Source organism: Vulpes lagopus, chromosome 8 (genome assembly GCF_018345385.1).
Source record: "Vulpes lagopus strain Blue_001 chromosome 8, ASM1834538v1, whole genome shotgun sequence".
Taxonomy (NCBI): Eukaryota; Metazoa; Chordata; class Mammalia; order Carnivora; family Canidae; genus Vulpes; species Vulpes lagopus.
In genome coordinates, this window is record NC_054831.1 from 100,855,896 (window position 1) to 100,870,708 (window position 14,813).

The 14,813-nt window shown below is 38.2% G+C and overlaps 1 protein-coding gene across 1 annotated transcript in view; it reads right to left on the reverse strand.

Annotated features, from left to right (window-relative positions):
- The window catches only part of SGTB (small glutamine rich tetratricopeptide repeat co-chaperone beta), a 44,979-nt gene that overhangs the window by 25,324 nt on the left and 4,842 nt on the right, over nt 1-14,813 (reverse strand). Inside the window, exons 3-4 of the mRNA XM_041766799.1 lie at nt 9,400-9,503; nt 4,987-5,056 (exon numbers count right to left, since the gene is read on the reverse strand). Of these exons, the coding sequence (XP_041622733.1) occupies nt 4,987-5,056; nt 9,400-9,503 (174 nt within the window). The remainder of the gene's footprint in view (nt 1-4,986; nt 5,057-9,399; nt 9,504-14,813) is intronic.

Sequence of the window (14,813 nt, forward strand, 5' to 3'; positions counted from 1 at the left end):
GCTCCATGCAGGAAGCCTGATGTGGGACTCGATCCCGGGGCTCCAGGATCACGCCCTGGGCCAAAGGCTGGCACTCAACCACTGAGTCACCCAGGGATCCCCCAGAGAGATTTTTAAAAGGAGATTGTAGGACATTAGTTTCTAGAAAGACAGAATTTCAGATACCAGGGCAGGCCACAGGGTACTAATTTTCAAGAAGGTGATCTACAGATACATCTGGAAATAATTTAACTAGGATAACAACTAGTCAGCAAAATAAGGGATTTCCTTTGGCTATCTTCTGTATTCCATGAAATGGAATGTCCTGCTCATTGATTAGAACCACTGTTCAAAATATAAACTGGGGTTAAGAGGAAGGATTTACATCACAAAAGGCTGTATTATTCCTTCCAACTTTCTCTAAACCAGAAGCTCTCCTATTAGCTTGGTCTTTCAATAGATCATTAGCTACTGAAGAAGGAGGAAAGTACTTTGCAAGGACCAGGAAGATTAAAGGAAACGCAGGTAGACAAAAGCATCTAAAATCATGCAAAGTGCAACGACTGGGAGGCTCAGCTCAGTCTGTTAAATCTGATTCTTAATTTTGGCTCAGGTTGTGATCTCAGGGTTGTGAGATTGAGATCCAGACCCTCCATCAGGCTCCATGTGGAGCTTGTTTAAAATTCTCTTTCTGCCCCTCTCCACCATTCTCCCACTCTCTAATTAATTAATTAATTTTTAAAAATCACACAAAAAGTTACTGCAAATTAAGAGTCAGAAATGAACAGAGTGACCACGACAGGCACCTGAGAGGCTCAGTTGGTTAGATATATCCAACTCTGGATTTCCACTCAGATGATCTCAGGGTGGTGGGATGGAGCTTTGCTTAGGATTCTCTCTCCCCACCCTTCTGCTCACCCATGTGCATATACTTTCTCTCTCTAAACAAAACAAAACAAAACAGTGACCACTAATAGGTACATGGTCTCTTTTTTAGATGATAAAAATGTTCTGTAATTATGGTAATGGTTGTACAATTCTGTGAATATACTATAAAACCAATGAGGGGATCCCTGGGTGGCGCAGCGGTTTAGCGCCTGCCTTTGGCCCAGGGCGCAATCCTGGAGACCCGGATCGAATCCCACGTCGGGCTCCCGGTGCATGGAGCCTGCTTCTCCCTCTGCCTGTGTCTCTGCCTCTCTTTCTCTCTGTGTGTGACTATCACAAATAAATTAAAAAAATTAAAAATGAATTTGTACATTTTAAAGGCGTAAATTGCATGGTATGCAAATTATACCTCAAATGAAGCTGAGGATTTTTGTTCTTTTTAAGATTTTTTATTTATTTTAGAGAGAGCACCAGTGGGGGAAGGGACAGAGGTAGAAGGAAAAAGAATCTCAAGCAGACTCTCCACTGAGCGTGGAACCCAAGGCAGGGTTCCATCCCAAGACCCTGAGATCATGACATGAGCCCAAAAACCAAGAGTATGATCCTCAACCAATTGCACCACCCAAGTATCCCTCAATAAAGCTACATTTTTAAAATTAAAAAAAAAATAATTTAGATCCTCACCCCCCAAAAGTAATGACTATAAAACCTCTAAGGAAGCTAAGACGATTACACAGTTTTTTATGACAGAGCAAGATATTAACTACATAGGTCTGGTACTTATATAGGTTTGCTTCCCCTGTGTAAAAGATTTAATTTTCTGGGTTATGTGGAATCTTTTTGCTCTTGGGCCTTTTCATCTTGGGCTTCTTGGGGGAGCCCTCTGGCTCCATCATAGACCCCAAAACTTAAAACCAGAAATAGACATGATCACTTAACTCATGCTCTAACTAAAATCCACTGTGCTTATTTCTTACCACACTTTCTTGAGGCAATGATGAAGGTGTTGTGCAGTGACCACCACATTCCAACCACCAGGCCAGAAATGCACTGATAGTAAGGGAAAGACTAGGGGACCACACCCCACAGGTCCCCTTCCCTGCCCGTGATCACGTGCCAAAAACACACTGATCCCCAGCCATAATCACGCACTCCCTGCCTGCTGCTCTCTTGCACATACCCCGCTGACCCTCTCCCTGTAAAACTCCAGGTGTCCACCTCGCAGGCACAGAGGTGGGTTGTTGAGACTGGAGCTGCCACTCCCTCGGCTGCCAGTACCTGACATAAATTTCTCCTTTTTCTTTCCCAAACCCTCTTCTCTTGAATTATTGGCTATTCCTGCAAGAGTTTATCTGAGTTTGATCATAACAGTGTTGGCAAACTCAGCCAGTAGCTAGCTGTGCTTGATTGTCCAGCCCCCTTGATATTCTGAAGGACAGAGCAGCTGGGCTCACATGTTCCTTTCCTGAATCAGCAGTTGTGACGGATTGTGCAGCAATACAGTATGATTGTTGTTATTATTATTATTATTTTAAAATCTGTTGTATGTCTCCCTGTAAACCACCCCATCAAATATCTACATTCTCTATGTATATATACGTTTATATATATTAACAATAAGCCTAACGTCACAAAATATCTAACATACAAAAAAAAATATCTAACATACAAACATTCAGAACACGAATGAAGAAATGTATTATAGCACTTTATGCTTACATGGTAGTCTCCTATGAAATTGTCTCCTTTAATTATCAAGATAACCTATAAGATATGCCTATACTTTTGTGATGTGTCAGAAAATGACAGAAATGAAACCATTTTGGTTTTGTCTGGTCTTACTGCAGCTCTTCAGAAACAAAACACATAAAAATATTTGAAAGCAGCTTTTCAGGAAGGGACCAGCTGGCTAGAAGCCTTGATTGACACAGATAAGTGGAACACACAGCCTGGAATAACATTATGCTTGACAATCTACAATGGACATTAGTTTTCACAGGAATAGCAAATCCTGTGTAAAAACAATTGCTGGGGTGCCTGGGTGGCTCAGTTGGTTAAGCATCCAACTCTTGATTTCAGCTCAGGTCACAATCTCAAGGTTGTAAGACTGAGCTGAGCCCCTTGTGGGACTCTGCATTGGGTATGGAGCCTGCTTGATATTCTCTCCCTCTCCTTCTTCCCTTCCCACCTCCTCCCAGCTCACATTCTGTCTCTAAAATAAATAAAATAAAATAAATAAAATAAAATAAAATAAAATAAAATAAAATAAAATAAAATAAAATAAAATAAAATAAAACAGTTGCTTTAACTTTGTGTGTTACATGTCTTAAATGTGACAGGTCTTAGTGAAAACAAAGAATAAAAGCTTTCAGTTAACAGCAAAAGCAGGAGGAGTTCAGTTACCCAGGCTGGAACAATAAATAACTCTCTGCATTACCTCCTAATCCTCATCTTACCAGCATTGAGCATATCATAGCAAACCGTGTGGGGATCACAATCTCCCGCAGAGGGAATAAACGTGAGGGACAAAAATAAAATTTCAATTTGCCATCTATTCAATATTATCCTCAGTGACTTCATATACTACAAATCTCTGAGCAAGGCAGAAAACATCAGGTTAAATTGTTCCAATTAGAAACTAAATATATGGAAAATGCATTTCTATCTGGATAATATAAATTCAAATTCTTTGGAGAGTACTCTTGATTCAAAGACAACGAGGATCTGGTTGTCATTTTTTAAAAAAAAAAGATTTTATTTATTTGAGGGAGCACGAGTCGGGGGGAGGTGGAGGGAGAGGGAAAAGAAGAGTCCCCACTGAGCAGGGCTCAATCCCGGGACTCTGGGATCATGACCTGAGCTGAAGGCAGATGCTTAACCAACTGAGCCACTCGGGCACCCCTAGTTGTTGCTGAATTTGCATGTAATTTATGAAAGTTGTCATTCTGAAGTTTTAAGGCCCTGTCAGAGTATCACTTCTTAGAGGAAAAAAGAAATTGAACATTGAAAGCAGTATTTGTTGGAAATACAGAACTCTATGATGTAATCCTATGACAACAATCACATAACAGTAAAAATGCAGACAAAGATATTAAGAGTTTACTTAGGATTATAAAATTATCTGTCTAGGTAAGTAAATCATGGTCTTACAGTACCATGGAACACTATGGGGCCATTAAAAACAGTGATATAGGTGTATATTTATAAATTTAATAGAGAAGGATAAGGCCCAAGGAGTAGGAAAAGCATACTTCCTCCATATCTACCTTTTTAGACACCATTTTTTTTTTTTTAACTAAACTACCTCCTTCAGTGCAAGTAAAAGCCCAGGAAAATGGTTCTGAACCAAGTTAGGATAGCTTCTTAACATGCAATATTCCCTAATAACTCTCGGCCTAAAGGACAAGGAATATCCTGGCTCTCATTCACTGCTAATATCAAAACCCTGCCCTCCAATTTCTCAGTACAAATCTTGCTTGCCAACCTTGACATAGGGAACCTGCTTCTCCCTCTGCCACAACTGCTGATTCTCCCTTCTCCCTCTGAGGCTTCTCTGTCTATGCCTCTCTCTCTGTGTTTCTCATGAATAAATAAATAAATAAATCTTAAAAAAAAAACAAACAAACAAAGAATGCTTTAAAAGCCACTATTAGAAGATGTAATAATGCAGTAATTAAATGTGCTGGGTAATACTTAAGTCAACTGCCATATACACATGGTAACAAATTTCAAAGAATTGAAAATACTAAATCTATATGAGAGTTAAAATAAGACTGAAAATTATTTTCATCTTCTTTAAGCATAAAAAAGAATTTGGGATCCTAGAGTACACTTAGCAAATTCAGTTATAAGTAATCACCCCTTAGGATATTTGTTTTCCAAGTTTTATTCACAACAGATCTGCTTTTCTTGAAGCAAGGCATAACTATATTGCTAACAAGCCATACTATGTTTCTAGGCTTCCTACCTATCACATTTATTTCTGTTTCACAAATACCATGTTGGTTTTGCAACAATCCAGCCTTGGCAGTGTAAACCAGAATCTTAATTGACAAAATCATTTTCTCCAGAGTTTCAGAAAGTTTTACAAAATAAGTAATTTTTCTATGGAATACTCACCTTCATCTTTTAATTGGTCAGCTTTTCCCACATCTTCAGGCACTGAGTTGGAAAGAGGCATTATGTCATTCTGAAATTAAATAAAAATCAATGTATTTCCATTTAGCCACATAAAAAAGGAGTCATCCCACAGAACTATAATAATGAATAACTTGTATTACCATAACTTTTCTGTAATTATATATGATGAAATTTAACTGTAAATAAGATGGTTAGAAAGAAATAGGGGAAAAGTCCTCTCACATACTTTATTTTTTTTCACATACTTCTTATTAGGAAAATGAATATGTAGAATTTCTCTAGAAGATAATCTGAATCAAAATTTTTTACTTGCTTTTCCTAGATCAAAACATCCAACTTCATGCACAACAAACATAAATAATCAGTATATTTAAAATAGTAGAAGCATAAAATAAATGTATATTATATATGGGTAATGGAGATAAATTGAGTAGTTTACATTCATGCTATAAGTTTATTATGTATTTTATTGACAAATATATTTTTAGTGAATGGAAATGCTTCACTGTTTTAAATGAACATGCTGCTGAAAATATATTCATCATATTAGAAAATAAAACAGGATATTTTGTTATTCAAATTATACATTAGCTATAGTTGGGAAGCTTTGTTTTTCTCAAATTCCTAATAAATTCTATTAAATTCTGGTTAAATATTCCTATGCAAAGAATAGGAATAGGAATATACTCAAGAGATTGTTTATATTAGTGAAAATCTTGAAATATGTTAGTATCTGAAGAGATACCCTACTAAGTCAAATTCACAGCTGACAAAAAGAAGCATTAATAATATGATCCTATTATTCAAATATTTGCGCGCGCACACACATACACACACAGATGCGCACACAGGCTAAAAAACAAAGACAAGAAAGGTCTAGCACAAAAGGTTAACCATAATATTTGGAGATCAAATTTTCAGTTTCTTCTTTAAATCTCTCCATGTTGATCAATTTTTTAAAACAATGGATATATATTAATATCAACATAAAATAAAAAACAATGTACATTTTCTGTTTTCAGTACATACTATCATCCTCAAACCTCCTTTGCATTCCTAAGGTACAAACCAAAGGTGTATGCAGAAGTATCTCAAGTAGCCCTGGAAACACAATGCACATCTCCAGTTTTGAAAGAGCTTTTAAAAACTGTGCTTTTACACTTGACTCTGAAGTTCATGAATATGTCTACAGTTTTTTTGTCTACAGTTTTAAAGAAAACATAATTTGTAGCTAATATACCTATGTACTACATTTAGAATATATCCACCATGTTATTTGTCTTGACTAAAGTTTTAAGAAACTTGGTAATTCTAACACTGGAAATATACTTTGCTAATTACACACAAATATTCTCAAGTATGAAACCATTCATCAAGCATATGAGTTGTTCTTATTTTTTGTAATCCTTCTCTACTAATCAGTTTTTCTAGACAAAGTATTAGAATAACAAAGTATAAAATCAAAATGGGAATCCTGGTAACTAGAGGTCACTACTTAAAACTGACTACAGTCTCTGAGGATAGACATGTAGTTCAAGGACACATGACACTGCCCTACGGTACTTGCTGTCAGGGTTCCTTCTATTTCGCCTGGGCAGTTAATGCATGGGGGAAAAAGTGACTTTTTGAGTCAGAAAAGTGGCATATTGAAAAATGACCTCTAATCCATTCTGTCTTTTAAATCCTCCTGAATTAATTTAATGAGATTGCCACAGTTGTACAACTTTGAAAACTAATTCTCATATTCACTGAATACATTTAAGCAACCTACAATGTGGGGATGATTGTCACCTACTTTACATAAAAGGAATGAATCCATTTGGGATATAAACTGGGAGGAAAAACACAAGAACAGTATCCTAAAACTAAAACAACCAACATAACAACCAAGGACACTTGGTGGGACAAATAATTTCTTTTTTTCTGAAGTTTTTATTTTAATTCCAGTTAGTTAACTTCAGTATTATATTTGTTTCAGGTATACGACACAGTAATTCAATACTTCCATACAACACCTGGCGCTCATCACAAGCACACTCCTTAATCCCCATCACCTGTTTCACCCACCACATCACCCTCCTTCCCTCTGGTAACCATCCCTTTGTTCTCTATAGTGAGGAGTCTGTTTCTGGGTTTGTATCTCTCTTTTTTTTTTTCCCCTTTGCTTGTTTGTGTGCCTCTTAGATTCCACATATAAGTGAAATCATCTGGCATTTATCTTTCCCCTGAATGACTTATTTCACTTAGCATAATACCCTCCACTTCCAACTATGTTGTTACAAACGGCAAGATTTCTTTCCTTTTTATGGCTGAATAGAGACAAATAATTTATTTAATAATAAGTCTTGATACTGATTCAGGCAAGTTTTGGACTCTCTGGGTTACTCTGCTAACAAACACACATGTGATGAAATTGCTGCTGTTAAAATGGAGTAACAGAGGACTGACACCACAAATAACACTATGCAGATACACAATGGAGCCAGTTCCAAGAAATTATATTTTAAAAATAGTAAGTAAAAAAATTTTATGATTAAATACAATCAGAGGAAAATAGTAAGAGAGAAAGAAAAGAGTCCTATTTTTTTAAAAAGACTTTATTTATTTATTCATGAGAGACACAAAGAGAGGCAGAGACACAGACAGAGGGAGAAGTAGGCTCCCTGCAGGGAGCCTGATGTGGGACTCGATCTCAGGACCCCGGGATCATGCCCTGAGCCAAAGGCAGATGCTCAACCACTGAGCCACTCAGGCATCCCAAAACAGAGCCCTATTTAAACAGAGTGCAAGAGTCAACTTGACCTTCCTGGGAGGCAAAAAAGAGTTCTGATCTCTAGTATGAGGTCAACAATGACAGACACTAAGAGTGAGCAAATCCAAGTGTTGCCTGAAGCACAGGACTCTTGGGAATCTATGAGTTAAATAAAATCAACTTCAACCAGGGGCATATCCAGCCACTGAAATGGAGTTCCCTAAGGAGGCCAGAAGCCCAGCAATCAAAAAAACCACAGCAACCAAAGAGAAGAACCGGGGAATCCTGTGATGGGGAGCACACAGACATGTCACTATCTCCTTACAGCTTTATCACTGAATCAGAATTGATCTGTCTGATAACTGCATTATTCTTTTTTCCAAGTATAGAGACAACAGTATACTGCCAAATTGCCGTCTTCATTGCAACTCTCAGAACCTCTTCCAACAAGTGCTACAGTCAATGTGGTAGTCTCAGCAACATCCCTGCCAGTATGAAGAAAATACCACATGCCTCAGCCTCTCGCCTGAGTTCCTCAATCCATATTGAAGCTCTAATACAGAACCGGAATAACAAAAGGACTTCATGAGGCACCAAAATGAAATGACAAAACACATCAGAGGTCATTCGAGGGCCCTAAACTCAGTAACCTTAAAATTTTTCAGACAGGTTAAGGGGAGCCTGGGTGGCTCTGTCAGTTAAGTGTCAGACTCTTGATTTTGGCTCAGGTCATGATCTCAGGGTTGTGAGATTGAGCCCCCATCGGGCTCCACAGGAGGTATGGAGCCTGCTTACATTCTCTCTCCTCCTCTCCTTCTACCCCTCCCTGCTTCCTGTTTATGCTGTTTCTCAGAAAAAGCAAGCAAGCAAGCAAACTGTCTTTAAAAACATTTTTTTCAGACAAATTTATGTTCCATATTCCCTGAAAAGGCCAGAAACCCAACACCATTATTGTAAACAGTTCTCAAGAGCACAGATCAGAAATTTGATGTTTGGCATTACTTTTGCACAATGACCTTGAAACTTCCCTGTTTTAAAGAGCCCTATCAATGGCCCAATTTAAATATGCTTCAAATGATGATTCAATTCCTGATGAATGTATTTCTACATAGTTGCTTCATAAACAGGAAAATTTTTTTAACTTGTATTCCATGTTTTATTCCATGTCAGAAATCTAAAAAATGCTCAGGTATTAGAAAGGACTTAAAAAGCAACTAAGACATATCATTAAATATAAAAGAAAGTAAGGGCAGCCCAGGTGGCTCAGCAGATTAGCACAGCCTTAAGCCCAGGGCATGATCCTGGAGCCCCGGGGTCGGGCTCCTGCATGGAGGCTGTTTCTCCCTCTGCCTGTGTCTCTGCCTCCCTGTGTCTCTCACGAATAAATAAAATCTTTAAAATACATAAATGAATGAATGAATGAATGAATGAAGGTGAGAGGATGCTCATAACTACTAATATGAAAATCTAAAGCACATTAAAAGTTATATTTTAGGTCCCAAATCATCTCCATGTGGACTATCGACCTTATGCTCAAGAAGGAGGTTATTTACGTAAAGGCCTAGCCCCTCAGATGTTAACAACGTAATATCCTAGTCATACTTAAATCAGATACTAATGAGAAAACAGTGACAGCTTACCTTACAGAAGGAATTGGTGAACATTTCTGTCAGAGGCTGTGAAACTGCTAGATGGGTATCTTCTGGGCTGATTTTAAAAACTGTCTCCAAGCACTGAATTGCAACTTGAAATAAATTTGAATAGTGAAAAAAAAATTAGCAACCTAAAATAAGGAACGACCTTTTATTTTTGGTAGAAATCTGCACTCTGTGCAATCTGTGGTAATTCAGTATTTATGATCACAGAACATAAGGAAAAACTAAATGGTTCAGCTACATAGAGATTTCTGTTTATAGACCAGCTGCTGAGGGAAGACAACTTGATTTTTTATTCCTTATTTAAAGAAAAACGTTACCTAGAATATAATTTCTCAATATATCCATTACATCATATTCTTTTTGAAGCAAGTCATCAACAACTGATTCCTCTCTACCAATATCTGATTAGCCACCAATGTTCTAAAGGCTTGAATAAAAGGAACCAAAAAAATCTTTTTTTTCAATTCTGAGAAACAGACTCTCAACCTGACCAAAAATAGTAACAGACACAATTTCTGGCTCATGGGAGGCACTAAATATCAATCCTGGTATATTTACTTAGGTGAAGATAGGTTGGCTTTAAAAAAATTCATTCATTGCCTGCAAATTTACCCCAAGCACCTACATATGTGCAAGGTCCTGTTCTAAGGTGGTAGAAATACAACAGTTAATTTAAAGACAAAAATCTTTAATGCCTCATTATCCATGTGATGAAGCTTATGTTAAGAGAAGGAGGCAGACAAACCCAAAAATACACGGCATGTTAAACGGGGCTGCATTCAGTGTATGGCAAGATAACCGGCCAGAGGATGGACAAGGTGGAAAGACATGGTGGGAGATGAAGCAAGAGAGCAAGTCGCTGCTGTTGGATGACAAGGCGCCTCACGTCACACTATGGGCAAATGGAGAGCCATTAAAGAATTCAGTGAAGGAGAAGAACATACCTGGATTTGTGTTTAGAACCAGAAGTGTGGTAGGAATGCTGAGAATGGATTAGACAGGGAATAAGATACAGGCCTCATCCTCACAGAGACAGACATCCAACCGCATGGAATACAGTATAGTAAGTTCAATGACAGAAACACACACCAGCTACATGACAGAGTGGAGGAAACCACCACTCTGACCACGGAGAGTTCCTACTTAAATGATCTAAACAAACAATGGGCTCAAACCAGAGCAATTATGGGAAAGAAAGATATCCTGTCGTTTCTACAAGTACTCCTGGACGGGAATGGATGCGGATTCCCGTCCTCAGGATGCTCTCCTTTGAGGAGGAATTCTCTCCTGGCTCCACAAGATGAGAATGTAGCCAAGTGTCCAGTGTACTCCAGACAGTGTGCAGCAGGTTCACTTCCATTTGCATATGACTTTATTTGTATTCAATATACCGAAACTAAAAACTAAACAAAAATGCTTCACCCATTTCTCTCACCCTACTCTCTACCTCTGACCACCAATTTCTTCTCTGTACCCACGTGCTTGGTTTGTTCATTTATTAGCTTCTATATATAAGAGAGCTATATATAGAGAGCTATATATATAGAGCTATATAAGAGAGATCCTTCAGTAGTCCTGAGAAAAATACCTCTGCCATAAAAGAAATACTATTACTTTCACTAACCAGCAAACAATTCTCCTTAGAAAAGGGACTGAATAAGCAACTAAGTTACCAATTGCAAGAATAAGTCAGAGGATCTTTTACATAGAATATAATCTACTATTTAACCATTCCTCATTCTCTCAATTTCTATTCTTCTTTTTTTTTTTTTAAGACTTTACGTATTTATTTGACAGAGAGAGAGGATAAGCAGGGGGAGCGGCAGGCAGAGGGAGAGGGAGAAGCAGGTGCCCAGTTGATCAGGGAGCCCGATGTGGGGCTCGACCCCAGGACCCTGGGATCATGACCTGAGCCGAAGGCAGATGCCTAACCAACTGAGCCACCCAGGTGCCCCTTTCAATGTCTATTCTTGCCAAGCACTTGTTCTGGCACTTCAGTCATACCAGCACTATAAACGTTGGGCCACAAGAAAATAGACTCCCACTGCCATGAAGACAGTCAATGCAAACAACAACAATAGTAATAATGGCAAATGTATGTGTGTGTTTATATGTATATACTTATTCTGATCAGTATTTTCCCTTCCTGATCAGACTGGTCACTGCCTTTACTGTGCCATGTCGCTGGTACAGGTTTCTATTATTGAACTTATCATACTATATTCCATGCATTTAAATGTCTCCCACATTAGACTGCCTCTGAGGATAAAGACTGCATCTTACTCATCTATGACTTTAGCAGATCTGGCAAATAATAGGTATTCAATAAATTTAATCTACGTCTTCATTTACAATGGAAGTCATAGTTTAATTACAGAAAAAAAATAACAATAAACCCTTTGAAGAAAAGCACTCTTCTCCACCAAAACATTAATGCACAACCATGGGAAAGAGGGATAGTACACAACCAAGTCCTTAACCAAAACCCAGAGTATGTAACTTTACTGCACAACACGGACAGGTGAACAGTCCATGTGGTAACTGAGGGATTTTTATGCCCTATCCTGTTGGAGCAATTCAGTCCATCTCCCTTATTTCCTCTGCCATTCACCTTAAAACACAGACCTGGTACATATTAGATGGAATTAAATATCATTAAAGGAGGTGGCTGTTTTGTTTTAAACACAATTATTTGGTGTGTGTTTTTTTCAATCCACTTTACTGAAGTATGGTTGACATATAAAAAGCTGTTCATAGTTAATGTCTATAACTCCATGAGTTTGGAGATAAGCATACACCCATGAAATCATCTCCACCGTCAATGCCAGAGACATACTCATCACCTCCCAAAGCTTCCTCTCACTACCTTTATTATCATGTGTACGTGTGTAGTAAGAACACTTTAACCTAAGGTCTACCTTCTTACCCAAGTTTAAGTATATAACATAATTAATGATAGGCACTGGGCAGACCAGTCAGTCCCCAGAACTTAATTCCTTTGACCATCACCTCCCTATTTGCTCTTTCCTAGCTGCTGGCAACCATCATTCTGTGAGTTTGACTATTTTAGATTCCCTACACAAGTAAACAGAATTGTCTGATAAGTAAACCCAGTAGCCAAAATGTTGATAGCCTTGATGATAATAGTGTGGGTGAGAGATTGAGGCAAAAACCTACCTGGAATGGGTCCAAGAAAGAATAGAAGGAGAGGAATTAGAAAAGAGCAGTATAGATAGCTCTTTCAAAGAGTTTTCCAGCAAAAGAAACAGGCAAAAAGAGTAGGCAGTAAGTGGCGAGGTGGGTAGCATGACAAGAACTCAGGACTATTTCGTTATCGTTTTTCATCCAACCAAAAAAAAAAAAAAAAAATCAAATAACTTAGTTACAATAATTTCTCTTACTTTTACCTCAAGATTCTCGTTTATAAAACAAATTCGAGCCTTCTTTCAGGAATAAGTAATACAAATTCCTCACTCAGGAATAAGTCCTACAAATATAAACAAGTACACTATATAATTCTTGTTCCCCTTTAACCACAAATAATAACAGTGCATTTGGTACTAATGAGGAGCAGGGCAAGTGAAGACTTCTATTCAACACTATGATATCCCATGTACCACTTTATTCAAAAGCTTCCATATGCCAGGTACCTGTCATCACTGATTCTGATCCTCTTGACAAATCTATCAGATGAAGAGTCAGAGGCTTCACCTAACAGCCTTAGAAATTAAGCTACAGATCAACTAAGTGATATGCCCACGATCACTTGACTCAATTCATCAACCCGATTCAACAAATATTTATTGAGCACCTACTACGTGTCAGGCACTTTTCTACATGCTTTAGATAAATCAGTGACTAAAACAGAAAAGATCCCTGACTTCTTGGGGGTAGGGGTGGAGAGGTAGGCTATAAGCAGTAAAGAGTACAGCAGGGCAAAGAGATGCAAGTATGGAGAGTAGAGCAGGGAAGCAGGCTGCAGATATGAGTGCCTAGCATAGGTCTCATTCAGAAAAGAGATTTGACAAAGACTCAAAGATGATGGGGGTATTACTATTATATGGAGAAATAACAATCTATGCAGAAAAAAAACTACAGCCAAAGCCCTTAGGAAAGAGGATACAGTGTATTCAGAGTTAGGAAGCTAATTTGGTTATAGCCAAATGAGAAAGGGGAAGCGTCTGTGAACAACACATCGCTGAAGTCCAAATTATATAAATCCTTTAAACAATGACTAAGTAACATGAGGAGTCACGGCAAGATTTTGAGTGGAATAATGATAGAATCTGACATACTCTGTTTTATTTTTTTGTTAATTTTTTCAAAGATTTTATTTTTAAGTAATCTCTATAACCCGATGTGGGGCTCAAACTTAAAACCCCAAGATCAAGAGTTGCATGTTCCACTGACTGAGGCAGCTAGGCACCCCTGACACACTCTGTTTGAAAAGGTCACTGGTGGCTGTGTTGGGAATATTCAACAAAGCTGCAAGAACAGAAGCAGACAGACCTGTAAGAGGCTACTACATTAAAACAGAGGAGAAATACTTAATTCTACCCAGGGGTGACATTGGTGAAGGTGGGAGGACATGGTAAGACTCTAGATATATATGTTGAAGGCACAGCCAACAGGATTTAATCATTTAATGATTAAATGCAAAGTCTGAGAGAAAGAGAAGAGTCCAGAATGAAGTCCAAGTTTTGGGCCTATGCAAGTGAAAAGATAGAGTTGCCATCAACTGAGATAGGGAACAGATTTTGGGTGGGAGGATCAGGAGTTCAGTCTTGGAAATGTTCAGTTTGAGATGCCTATTAGACATAGAAGTGGAGATACCTAGTAGGCAGTTGGATATAAAAATCTGCAGTTTGGAAGGAAGGTCTTGGCTGAAGGCCAAGAAACTGAATGATACCATCAAAAAAGTAAGTACAGATAATGAAAAGAAGATCAAGCACTGGACCCGGGGCACTCCAAGTCAGAGAAAAGAAGAAAAGGTAGTAAAGGAGACAGAAGGAACAGGCCATGAGAGAAGAAGAAAACTAAGAGTGTGAGGAGGTATCCTGGAAGCCAAGTAAATCAAGTATAGAGCAGTGGCAGGAGGGGAGGGGGGTGAGGTGGAGGGAAGTTGGGGGAAAGACGAGGGAGATTATCAACATTATCAATGGCAGCTAATAAGACAGATGGAGACTGAGAACTGACCACTTAACTAAATCACCAGAAATCCTTGATGACCTTAATGAGAATAGTACGAGTGGAAAGAGACTGAGGCAAAAGCCTAACTGGAATAGAGGGTTTAAGAAGGAATAGAAGAGGAACTTTAAAAAAACAAGTACACACAATTCTTTCAAAGAGTTTTCCAGCAAAAGGGGAAGACAATAGAAGGAGGCAGAAGTTTAGAA